General features: G+C 30.1%; 2 protein-coding genes across 2 annotated transcripts in view; one reads left to right on the top strand and one right to left on the bottom strand.

Moving 5' to 3' along the window:
* Exo84 (exocyst complex component Exo84) overlaps nucleotides 1-2,135 on the bottom strand; it is a 31,420-nt gene extending 29,285 nt beyond the window's left edge. Inside the window, exons 1-2 of the mRNA XM_072540819.1 lie at nucleotides 1,978-2,135; nucleotides 1,769-1,924 (exon numbers count right to left, since the gene is read on the bottom strand). Coding sequence (XP_072396920.1) covers nucleotides 1,769-1,924; nucleotides 1,978-2,041 — 220 coding nt within the window. The 5' untranslated portion in view covers nucleotides 2,042-2,135. The remainder of the gene's footprint in view (nucleotides 1-1,768; nucleotides 1,925-1,977) is intronic.
* A 100-nt stretch (nucleotides 2,136-2,235) lies between these two features.
* The window catches only part of Wdfy2 (WD repeat and FYVE domain containing 2), a 56,836-nt gene continuing 45,195 nt past the window's right edge, over nucleotides 2,236-13,876 (top strand). The window contains exon 1 of the mRNA XM_072540820.1: nucleotides 2,236-2,439. Within this exon, the coding sequence (XP_072396921.1) occupies nucleotides 2,282-2,439 (158 nt within the window). The 5' untranslated portion in view covers nucleotides 2,236-2,281. The remainder of the gene's footprint in view (nucleotides 2,440-13,876) is intronic.

The raw sequence follows: 13,876 nt of genomic DNA, 5'->3' as shown, positions 1-13,876 counted from the left end.
CAAATCAACCATTTCTCAATTAGTATATAAAGGATATAGTTTAGAAATTAATTAGAAGTTCATTTAATAAACTTTCAAAGTACTTTTTCCCTTGTATTACCCTTGCCTAACTATTATCTTACAATCCTTACAATTTCGTTTCTTGTCATGAAATAATCCATTTGGAAGTAATTTTGTTTGCTTTTGTATGTGCTAAGTTGACTTTCCCCTCTTTTGAAAGAATATGTTAACAATGCCCATTAGTAGAAGTAGATATGGCAGCCAAAAGTGCTTGTGACTTGAATAGGAGCAACAATAAGTAATAATGACTTCTTGCCACTAATAAAGAAAGATACCAATAATAAATGGAAAGCTTTATATAAAAGTATAACTAATGCTTACAATAGTCACTATTATTCAATTCATCCAACTCTGTCCAATAGCATTCCTCACCTAACCTTTTTTCCTTAAAATTAATATGCTTCCACTATTACTAGAATTAAAATTCATCATATTTGCTTTCCATCCCATCTATTTAAAACAGGAGTATTTCAAAGTTCTTTTCGTGAAAGTAATAACAGTTCAGTGGAAGACATAAACTAATATTTTTCAAATGTACCAAACACGTGGGATCATCCAAAGAATTATTATCCAAATTGGACAAACACACCTTGTGGGTGCTGTTAATATATCATGTTTAATTGCCTCATTCAACAAATCAGTGTATGATCTCTTAATTGAATTTCTCAAGCTTAAAAATGATTGAGGTAGTCACTAAAATATAATCCATACATACATGAACATACTCTATAATAAACAGTGGCGCACCCAGGGGGGGGTTTTGGGGGGTTAAACCCCCCCCCCCCCCCAGGGACCTTATTCCGACACTGTTACTCACACATTTTAAGAACTCAAAATGGAGGTAACATCATAAAAAAAATTCGGTGACCAACCAAAACCCCACCAGAGGTCAATTCTGGGTGCGCTGCTGTCTATAAAAGTACAGTGCACAGATTCTAAATGTGCCGGTGGGAGATGGCTTCTATGCGCTGTATTATAGTCTATGTATGAGAGAAAGTTTTCAAAATAATGAAATAACAAATAATAATATAAAATTTGTTATTTCATTACTTGGAAAACTTTTTCTCTCATACACCAACTATAATATAACGCATAGAAGCCATCTCCCACCGGCATGTTTAGAATCTGTGCACTGTATGTATATTACAATACATTTAATTTTAAGTCAGTAATATGTGATTATATAAATACAATGAGACTATATAAATACAATCAAATACATAATAATATAAATAAATAGAGTAGAAGAAAATAGTAAACCCAAAAACTAAAAAATTTATAAACAATTGAAAAAATATTGGGGAACATAAAAAAATAGCAGAAACGAGAATACCCAAGAGGGTTTTACAATTATGAGGAACAATGAAAGAAGGAGAGATATACCACAGGTAAGATTGATAGAAAAAGTATAAATCACTCTAGATAAAGATGATCATACAAAAAAAAAACTAAAAACTATTTCTACACCCTACAATTACAAGTATTATATAAAACTTTTTTAAGTATAATCATGATTTTAGTGATTATCTCAATCCATATTTTTTGTATTGTACCCATATTTTTTGTATTTTGAGAACGATTTACGAAGTGGAAATCGAAACATCAAAAATAAACTAATTTTAAACTTAAATTGTGCCTTATTCCCAACAAAAATAGTAATTCTATATTTTTTATTATTAAACACTATATCTAACTAATATAAGGATACGAGATATTTCCTTAGCGGTCTCAATAAATTGAACATAATTTTCATACACGTTTTTCTTCAAATTATTACTAGTCTCTTCGGAAAGGGATTGAATTTTTCTTCTCAGGTTTTGTAACTCAGATCCACCCACATAGTTTTGTGATAAGTTTTTAACATCTGCAAAAAAATAATTATACTCAAATAATTTATGATAGGTTCTGTACAAATACATTTTTCTGGAGTAAAATCTTTAGCACTTAACAATTGGAAATTGGGTTCTTTTGAAAATTCCATATTTTTAAATCCTACATAAAAACTTTGACAGTTAAACAATAATATAACCTAATTTACGTGTCTCTTCTTCTGACCCAATATTAAGTTTTTATTTCAACCACTAACAGCCGAAAATTTTCTATTTATGATGTTGGTCATCCCAATAATTTGATGTTATCAACAAGTCTACCAACATTGAATCTGACATTTATTTATCAAGTAGTTGTCATTTTTTTGATTATTTATAGTCAAATACAAAAAATGGCAGCGGAAATTAAACCAGCGACTCAATCAAATGAAAGATTTTGTACAACGAAAAAGCCAGTACTGTTATCAAAGTTAGACGGTTGTAGTGATGAGATTAATGCTGCAGTTATTATACCAGGAGAAGAAGGAATTATCAGCGTTTCCGATGATAAGTAAGTAAAATAACTTAAATTGTGTCTTCTTAATATTAACTGATTCGGACTTATGTTTCCATTTAAATAATACATATCTAGTCAAATTTAACCAGTATCAAATTTCTGTATGTGTAAAATAGAAGTAGTTATCTGAATATTTAAAGAAACTGTTTAATGGAATTACTGTGTAGGTAAAATTGTCAGCAGTTTTTTGCAATGTTTTAAATTTAAATTATTAAGAGGATTTATACTATGTATTACCATACAAATTATTATTTATGTTTAGAATGTTTGTTTCAATTTTTTTAATTTCTAACTAAGGTATTTCTAATCAATAGGGTGAAAAGTTTTATCTAACCTCTACTAATTAATTTTGATCTTTTGGTACTTAACAGCAGATAACTTTTTCTGCATTGAATTTGTAATGGTTACAAAAAACGATAAAACAATTAAGATATTTGCTAAAGGGTATTCATACCATGTTATTTCATTGACAAAGTTTTGTTAATTTTTATGCTATTGGAAAACATCTTTAGTATTCTTGATTTTGTAAACCCTCTTGTCGTGATTATCACTTTGTTATTTGTAAGTATTTAAGTTTAAGTACCAAGAAAACAAAATTTATTTTACAGGGGACTTAATCTTAGGTATCAAAAAACTAAGATAACTTGTGTTATTGCCCAGAGAACTAAGAACAATATATCTGATGGAAAGAATATAGACTTCAGCAAAATAATGAAATGTTTATAAATGGAAATAGAAGCTATATTCTGATTTGATTTCATTCAGATTACATTAAATAACATAACATTCAATTTTTGATTTGTTAACATAAGATATTAAATGTGAGCTTTTAATAATAAATAGTTGAAAAAATGTTCTAGCAGGAATTTAATAATTCTGGAAATAATGGTACTTCCAGATTGTTGTATATATTATCCCAAAAACAGAAAAAAAACAGGACTGATAATTGTTTTAAATTCATTTGCCCATTACTGTGTATATCTATATTTGCACTGAACCACTGTATGAATCTGCTCACTATATATTATTATGTAGTTGTAATAGCTAATGCAGGTGTTAATTAATGGATTTATATAAGACAGTTCAGTTTTATGATTTGTTCAATGCATCCCACAGTTTCTAGGTTCTTATTGAAAATATTTATGGTGGGATAATAATTTTTTAACTGTACAAGCCACTTTTGGTGAGAAATTCAATTGCAAATAATTTTATTTCTGTCCATTCTCATGGAAGCTATGATACATTTAGAGATATTCAGGATAAAACTTGAAAAACAGAGGTATATGGTATTCTAAACTTTTCTTGATATTTACCTAACTTTATTACTACAATTCTAAGGCACAATTCACTACAACCAAACTTAAACAGATCTAGTCTGGGTTATAACATGTTTTAACATTTAGCAAATCTAGTTATTGAGTCACTTAAATCAGACATCATATTTTAAAGCACTTTCTTACAGTTAGAGTGAGAGAAAGAGGGAGAGGAAGAAAGAAATTGAAATTATTATAAAATTATAGCCCTTATAGTATAGTTTTCATTTGTAGGCACTCATTTCTCAGAAATCTCATACAAGCTATATAGTCATAATAACAGAGGTGTCATATTAGTTAAGATATCTAATAAAATATATTTAATAATAATTGGGAAAATGTAAAAGCAACATGTTGCCTCGTTGGTCTACTATATTATGTGTTACATATAATAGTACCAAAATATATTAAAATTATGAAAAAATATTTTGATTTCAAAAATATATATAAAGAAAATAAACTTGAGTGCTAGATTGAGATAAAAGTAATTTTGATAAAGTGGTTTGAAATTTGCTGGAAGTCAGATTATTAATTATTGTTATAATAAAACTAGTCAGATGATGAACAAGAATTAGGAGTACTACTTTTTACTCACAAATTAAGTAATGGTTCAACTGAAACTCTTAATGTTCAGATACCACATCTTGTGTTCTTCTTTTATAGTGTCAGTAGTATAGCAGCAAATCTATCAACTTATTCATTTTAAAACTCAAGTGTTCTTCTGCTGATTGATTCTTTATTTGAGTTCATATATACTGCATGGGATTTAATTCACAATGAGAAGGAGTGAGGTGGTGTAAAATTATGTCCCTTTTACACAAAGAGGGAGGGAGAGTAAGAGAGAGAGAGAGCCAGTTAATGATGCAATCTGTGACAGAAAGAGTCTACTTTTCTGATCACGGATTATATTATAAAATTTGATATTATCAAATAAATGTAATGTAAAATGTTAGTTTTGCTTTAAAATTTTGGTGCAGAATTACAGCTACATTTGAAGTAGCTTAATAAAATCTTTTAATATCATTAGTAATTAATAAATAAATAAACAATTTATAAGAAAAAATATAATTAAATATACCTACAATAATATTTACGGTCTGTTGATGTAATAGGTAATAGTAAAATTATTTAAAGAATGAAACATTATTTAGCTCAAAAAATATTGTTGCAAAATTTTGAATGTATGTTTGTTGTTTCTCATATTTAATTTTCATCAACTTCAGAATCTGGACTGTTATCTTCAATGTTAATTATTACAGGTTCGATATTAATATTACACATATTTTCTTCTCTAATAAACCACTGTTCAATTAATTTGTTAGTATGTTCTACACACTTTGTCCAGGCGACATCGTTACATTTTTGAATTGTTTCCTTCCACATACTTAACTCTCAACTGGTATGGTGATTTAACTATCTTTTTAATGTATGCTGGGTCAATGGTGACCTATGAATAAAAAACCTACACAATTTTAAATACGCAAGATATTAGAATTAGATTATTTTATTTATTAAACCTTTAGAAAACATATAAAATAAAAAAATAAATGAAAACAGAATATGTACCTAATTATTATGAATTATTCATTAACATTGTATTTCTTGTATGGTTATACGAAAACTAACTAAATATTTTATTATTATTATATATATTAAACTCTAATTTCACTATTTGGGAGAGTGAGTCATCGTTTGAAGGCGTAGAAGTGGGGAAAGACATATGAAAATCCAGTGGCGTTCACTCACTTTTATTTCAACGTTAATTATATTATATTGTTTAAATATTATTGTTCAAAATAGGCCACAATATATTTATCTGCAGGTTTTTACTGAAGTTTCAATCTCTATATCCAAAGACCGTTTTCAAAGATATAAATTATAGTTATATTTATTTTATTTGTTTATTATTATATATTTATATATTCTTATATTATTTTCTTTTTTTTTTTAACTTTAAAAACGGTCTCTAATAGAGATCGAAACGTCAGTAAAATAAACATGTAAATATATGTATTGTGGCTTATTTCCAACATTCTCCCTAAAAATATGGAGTGCCACAAGCAAAAAGCAACAAAAAAAATAAATATTGCTATCATTTGTATATTTGAAAACGATCTCTTTATATAGAGATCGAAACGTCAGTAAATTAAACATTTCAATTAAATATATTGTTACTTATTCCCAACATTATTTCTAAATATACAGAACGGCAAGTAAAAAGCTATAGAAAAATAAATATTACTATCACTTGTATATTTGAAAACGATGTCTTTATATAGAGATCGAAACATCAGTAAATTAAACCTATAAATAAATATTTTGTGGCTTATTCCATACAGTCTCCTAAATATACAGAATGCCACAAACAAAAAGCTATAAAAAACAAGTAATTTTGCAGAAAGCTTACTGATGCCACCCGGCTGCCGCTGAAGGTACGCTAAAACGTCTTTTGACGTGACCCGCCCTTAAAGAGTTACACAATGAAATGTTTTTAAAACAAATTTTAAGACAGTTTCCACACCACCCGATAGGTATGTCTTGTGGCGCGTTACTTTTTTTTAAATGGGTGTTCGCCAAGAGCCATATTTTCCCATTAAATAAAATAAACAAAACACTTAAACAGTATAAAACAAAACAAAATAAAATCATATAAAACAAAATAAAATTCTATAAAAACAAAATAAAAATAATTTTGGATGTAACAAAACATTGTTCTATTCTATTTAAACACAAACACTATACACACTTACTATGTTCTTCTCGTTTTTTTTGTTTTTGGTTTTTTTATGCTGATGTTCCTACTAAACTATTAGAAAATATTATTCGCTGTCTAAATCTGAAGATGCAGTGCTGCTATCGCTGTCATTATCTTCACCTGGTGTAATTATAATTGGCTCTAGTAAAACTTTGACATGAGTGTCAAGTTCCCACATACGATATTCTTCTTTAATTATGTGGCCTATACATTTAGCCCATTTCTCTGGAGTTACATGGAGGATTGCTTGAATCAAAAGTTCCTTAACTTCGTTTAATTTGAACGTTTTGTTATTGCGTGCTACTTCTCCTTTCACTTGCGCCCAGATAAGTTCAATGGGATTAAGTTCGCAATGATAAGGTGGTAGACGCAGAACTTTAACACCATAATCTTTTGCAGTTTCATCCACAACATATTTAAGATATTCACTTTTCCTTAACCGTGCAATGTCAAGTAGTTGAATTTTGAGCATTGATTCTTTGTATGCAATCCCCTTTTCTGTAAGCCATTCTTGAATTCTCCCTTTCCGCCATGCCGTCGTCGGTAATTGTTCTAGTCTGCGGCTATGATATGGCGCATTGTCCATAACAACCACAGACCCAGATTCCGGTAAGATTCTCTTAAACCAGCGCTCAAATACTTCAGAAGTCATTTCTTCATGATAATCACCTGTTTTTTTCGACTCAAATTGAAGCAAACCATCATCAAGGAACCCTGTATCACTTCCTATATGGGTGATGATTAAACGCCGTCCCTTTCCTGATGGAGCTTTTAATCCTGTAGACCAGCCTTCTATAAATGCTTCGCGTTTACTTTTGACATTTAAATCTTGCCAAACTTTTCCAACTGTATGACCTTCGTTAATCCAGGTTTCATTCAAATAATATATTTTGCATCCAGTGCTGCGAATTTTTCGTATTTCTTCTAAATACTTTCTTCTCCACAGAATAATTTCATTTTTTTCTAATTACATACTTTTTCTGTTGCGTTTTACATATCGAAATGGGGTAAAGAGTCATCGTTTTCGAGCTCTTGAGAAATTTTTTTCAGTGTTGGAATTTCACTCCGAAAATAAAATGAATGAATTTTTCGACGTATAATATTCCTTGTCTCTTCATCCAAAACAATGCAATGTCGACCGCTTGGCTAACGTTTAATGCCATTTTTCTGCCGACAATTCCTTCATAAACGTTTCGTATCATTACCTTCTCTTCGGACGTTAACATTTTCCGTCTCTTTTGCGGCTTTTCATTTTTGGAATCAACATCAGAATTTTGCTGTCTTCTCTTGGAACAACTCGGTTTTTCGTCCATTGTATTTCAATAATCTGGATATATACTATATATACAATAATTTCAACAATTCTGTATAAGAATATAACTAAATATTTACTATAAAACGACAAACTATAACACTCTTATTATCAATAACACGTTTTATCAATACTACAATACAGTATTGATAAAACAGTATTGACAACAATAAGTTTACAAACTTATCACATAAAATATACTCACAAAAACACATGCACTACCCATAGAAACACCAATGTGAACCATTTCTTCGGCAAAAAAATAATAAAAACTAGTTTTACTGCATGTCTGGATCCGAATTGTAAAACGGAGTATCCTCGCTAATTCCAACATTGCCAAACGATTGAAAAATAATGTTTTAAAATATCGATTTTTATTTTATAAATTTAAATACGTAACGAAACGGAACATAGAAATAAAATTTATTTCATTACAATTTTGTGATTAATTTTTACTATTGAAAAAATCATGTTTTTTGGTATTTTTATGACGGTAATAATCGCTGCGTGGAAGAATACAGGTTTTGTATGACCATAATTACTACTTGTGAACAAGAATTGGCTACACTGTACGACAACTTCTGGTCAAGTCTACTATAGAGAAGCACAAATAAATATACTACTTTATATATTTTGTAATTTCTTATGAGGAAACGCAAATTGCAATCGAGAAAACAGGCAGTTTTCGAGGGCCGCTGTGTACATTTAAATTTGAGGATATTCGGCGTTTAAACTATGATATCACTCTTCTAAATTGAGGATTTCTACTATAAATTGAAATTAAAAGTGAAACTGGAACAAACCATGAAGTGGAAATATCCAGGAGTGGCTAGTATACCTGTTGAATACAAAGCACATGTCATACAAGGAAACAATTAGGTAATAACATTCTCTTTACCGCTTCCAAATGATTTATTCATTTCAACTACCTAACTTAAATTTTGCCTTACCCTGGTATACCAAATTTATTTTACATAACAGTCACTCATTGTTTTACATTCTACCACCTCTTTAAAATACCAAAAATTGCTATTGATTTTACTATACATAAAACACAATACTTCACTAAAAACTGCCTATTCACAAACTTAAGCACAATGACTTTTGTTCCTACTACATCATTCCACTTGACATTGATGGGTACTAACTGATTTTTCATACCATCTTTATATCAGTTAGCCCAAGACTCCAGAACAGATCAGAGGTAATGTAAGTCGAAAAAACTTCACCAGCTACAGGGGGTCATGTAAGATGCCCCCATCTTCAGTTTTAATAATCAATAAGTTAAGTCTATTGCATTTACCTTGATAAAACCATGAGGATTATATTTTAATACGGATGTCCTTCGAAAGTTTTTTTTTAAGTGGCCATACAATGTTTTTTAACAACTTTTTATGTAAGTAGTAAAAAACCAACGTGTTATTTCTATATATTTAAATTTTAACTTGTGTTTTTTAATATTGGTATTTTTACTCTCTCTTTTAGTTAACTGATGATGGAATGATTTAATCCCGAAAAGATCTTCTTAAAATAAAAATTTAAGCTTGTAATAAGCAATTTTTTTTATACCTTAATACACACGAACACCACGTGCTTTGTATAAATTGAAATATTTAAAAAACTTAAATATAATTAGGTACTTACTCTTTTTTCCAAAAAAAGTCTAGGGTATTTTGTACCTTGAAATTATTTGAAGACATAATCCACCGCACACTGCAAACATTTCACGACTTCATTGCTATGCTCCTTACAAATAGCCTTAGTACATACTGAGCACATTTTTGGATGTTTGTGGTCGTTAAAACACATGTGACATCGCTGTCTTTTCTTGTCATGTGGATTATCTTGTCTGGGTTGTTCTGCAGGTAGTCCAATAAAATGCCTTATTATACCTCGAAGGTCAATTGGAATATTTCTTATTTCAGCCCCCATTTGAAGATGGTCCTTGATAAGTTCTCTTCCTAAAGAAATAATAAATTGTCGCCTGTCCATTGTCTTACTAGTATCTACAGCACTGTTATAAATAATGTGAGACTTCTCTACTTCTACTTCTTCGATCTACATTATAACAGGCGCACTCTTGGTCCAAGCTGTCAACTCCTCCTGTTGTTGAATTATAAAAATTTATAATTTCGGGAAGTTTTTTTTTTCATTATTTTCGATGGTAGCTGTATGGTGTTGTGAAGACAGCATTATGACAGCTTTACACTTTTTAGGCACATATGATAGGAGTGTTAGATCGTTTGTAAATCCAAAAATTGTTGACAAAGCGGGTCAGTCTTTATTAGGCAAAAATTCAGGGGGAATTTTTTTTTTGTTTTTTCACAATGTTCCTGTATATGTTAGTCCACATTTTTTAAATTCATTTGCCAATTCAACTGATGAAAACCAGTTTTCAGCCGTGATATTTCGATTACTGTTTACAATAAGCTGTACGAGTTGTAAAACATTAAGTGTGGGAATGGATATTTTTTTCGGATTGGGACAATCATCTTTTCCAGCATATATAAACGCATTCAATAAATAATGTATCTTAGCATCACACAAACACATTATTTTTATGCCATATTTATTTCATCAATAGTCATGAACTGACCACAAGCATAATTTGATTGACAGTTGGCAATCATAAGGTTAAATATTTCTGAAATAGCGGCAAGTATATAGCCATTCTGGATTCGTTCATTTCTTGTGACACTATTATCAAAGCGCAACGCAGCACATAAGAAACAATAACGTTTTAGTGTCATATTGGCCTGAAAAATGTCGCGACCTGTTAGATCTGTCGCCCATAACGAACTTACATCTTCATTATTTGATTTAAAAGCAGTAGACAGTAAAAGGAGACCAATGAAGGCTTTCATTTCAGCTTTTTCTACATGGTTTGTAAATTGACAGTATAGGGCCCTATCAGCGAAAGACATTGTCAAATCAGTAATTCTTTCATTTTTATGTTCTATGGTTCGGCTGGTTTATTTCTGTATGCATCACCTATCACAGGTATGTGTGTTCTGATTGTGTTTTCTTTTCAAGTTTTTCCGCAGATTGGAGGTATTTTTGACCACTTGTATTTATTCTTTAAAAAAAAAATACTGCCCTGCTACCTCTAATTCTTCCTTTTCATCTTTTTCAACCTTATCAGATTGTTATTGAACAATTTAATTTTCAACTTGCTCCTTTTCTGATTCCTCTAACACTGAATCACAATCATGATCGCTTAACTGGCTCTCATCACACGAATAGTCACTAATATAAGCGTTTAAAGCCTCTTCTTCAAGTTCTTCCTGCGTAAAAGGTCTGTTGCGGCAGTTCATTATGTAAAACAGTCAAACAAAAATAGTGTCACTAAAGGTATACTGGGTCAAATCTGGCCCGAATTCTTGTGTTTTCGGAAAACAGTCGCCCGCACGCACAATACCCTGAGGTCAACTGAGAGTACCTACAAAATAAGAGAATTCATAATTGTCCAGTGCCGTGCGCCGTTTGCAATATTGGTTAAATTATAAAACTAAATTTGGTCGAGTCAATATTGACCCATCATACCAGCTGAGGGTTAAAACACATTCATCTCTAAATCCATCTCTGCCAATATAAGTATTATAGTAAGTCTTACAATCTGCCCATACTAATTCGATACTGGGTGATACAGTGGCATCAATTCATCTACAATATATATATATATATATATATATATATATTCTCTTGTGAATTTATTTTGGCCAATTGTAACAATTCTGGTTTTAACTGATGTTCATCAAAATTAACATTGTATTTCTTCAACCAATCTATAATGTCTGATTTTAACCATTTAGCGGAAGTTGGTTTATTCATGATCTCATTATGGTAGGATGCCTTGTCCATGACCATCAAAGATAAATTTAGGGTGTTCTAAATTCGAAAATAATTGTGTACTTATCCATTTAGTAAATATTGTACTATTTATTTCACCGTGATAATCTGCAGTCAAGTATTTGGAACAAAATAACAAACTGGCTCTGAAATAAAACCTTTTGCTGAACCGGCATGACCACCTGGTTTATGTACACTTCTGCTGTCGTCATTCTGCCACGACATCATTTTATTTTTCCTAGAAAAAATCCACGTTTCATCTAAAAATACAACTTCTCGTGGATATGTACTATTTCTAATTTATGTTAGAAACACGCTCGTTGTGCTGCGATATGAGTTCTTTCAATTAAAGCTCTTCGATAATCATCTTTTTAAATTTAAAGTCCAAATATTTTGAGTTTTACTTGTAAAAACAATTTCTGTAGCCTGTAGCTCATTGATCAACGCTTCACGGGTTACATGTTTCTCTACAAAGTTATTTATTTTAATATATTACTATAACATGTTAAGTCCTACTCGTAATTCTCAACAGAAAGTTGGTTTACTTACTATCCTGGTACATATTATATATTGTATTTCGAATTGCCATTTTATTGCATTCAGGTAAATCAGTAGTTTTCGTTTTTAAACGAGGTCTACTTTTTCCCGGAGGAGGTAAAACAGGGTTTTTTTTTCATTTCTTGTTCGTATATTGTGTACTGTTTTTATCGCCAATTTAAGTACAGCTGCTACCCTCTAAAACAAAGTTAAAATATTATCAATATTTTTAATTGAAATTGAAAAAAAATTAAAAATAAAAAGTTCCTAATTTTTGTTTTGTAATCAAGTTGGCAAAGAAATAATATTAATAATATAATGCTTGTCATCATTATAGCTTTATATTAGTGCAAATTTAAAAATTGTACTTTTTATACCTCTTGAACAATCGCAAGGGTTTCAATGGTCCCCATACCTTTTTTCAAATTCAAAGTAATCAATTAAATTTAAAAGGAGTTCTTGTACGTGTAAGGTAAGAGATTTTCCAGGCATAATAAAAAAATCCAATAAAACATTTTCTTTTTGTCCTTTATTTCACTTTTGCGGAAACTTAAACAAAACCATTCTTTAACTATGTGAATAAGGTTAACTTTGTATGTAAATTAATGGCAATATAAAATACATTTACCATAAAATTTCAAACTCTAATATAAAATTAGTTGTGTAACAACTGTTTGTGTAATATAAATAACTTCTAAATGCAAAAACAGGACAAAAAACAGCAAAAAATCCAACAAACTGACAGCCTCAGGTAAACAAACCAGAAACGTCACAAATTGTACTTAAAATTTGAAAACGTCCCCAAGCGTCTTTCTTGTAATTCTATTATATATTATTCCCGTCCAAACATTAACTGTCTTTGGTTATTGAGTACGCCACTCTTGCATCCAGTGTGGATTTTCCATAGCCCAGTACCGATAAGTTTGATGATTGACATAGCCGTTTAGTAGAACTGTAGCTTCATCAGAGAAAAAAACCTTTTTTAAAAACATCGGATCTTTGTTATTTTTTTCTATTCTAATTTCACAAAATTCTAAGAACTGTTGTTGTTCAATTTTAAATTAATTCCATATGTTATAACTTTAATTTCTTCAGCCGGAAGATTTTTAATCCCTTTTCTCAATCTATTGGACTCACTTATATTAACCTTTTTTACCATACGAGCAGTATTAAACAATTATAATTATTAATTATACATTAGCTACAAATATATACTATTCAATTTTACCTTGTCCTAGATGTGAGCAACATAAAAGGACAATTCCATATATTTAAGCTAATTTGTCACCATTTTGACACCGTTCATGGGTATCTTGTCAATCAGTTACCAGCTGAAGTCCGTTTGAAGAGGTTTACTCTCCAGACACTGGAACTCACTTAAAGCAGGGGTGTATATTACCTGAAGTAAAATTTAATTAAAATATTAAACATCAAATAACATTAACAACATCATGTACAATCTTTGGTAACATTATATATTTTAAAGGGTTTTTACCCTAATATTTTGGTGGCTCAGGCATGGTAAGCTGTAAGTATAACCATTTTGCTTTTTTTTAACCTTAGTCAAAATTTTAAACCACGTTTGCTTTAATTAAATGGTTTATACTTATTTTAGGTATTTTTAACCTGATGATGAAACTGTTGTTCCGAAAACGTTCGTGTTTT

This window comes from Diabrotica undecimpunctata, chromosome 8 (genome assembly GCF_040954645.1).
Source record: "Diabrotica undecimpunctata isolate CICGRU chromosome 8, icDiaUnde3, whole genome shotgun sequence".
Lineage (NCBI taxonomy): Eukaryota > Metazoa > Arthropoda > Insecta > Coleoptera > Chrysomelidae > Diabrotica > Diabrotica undecimpunctata.
The sequence above is the reverse complement of the archived record's forward strand: the minus strand, read 5'-3'. Positions and strand labels throughout refer to the sequence as shown.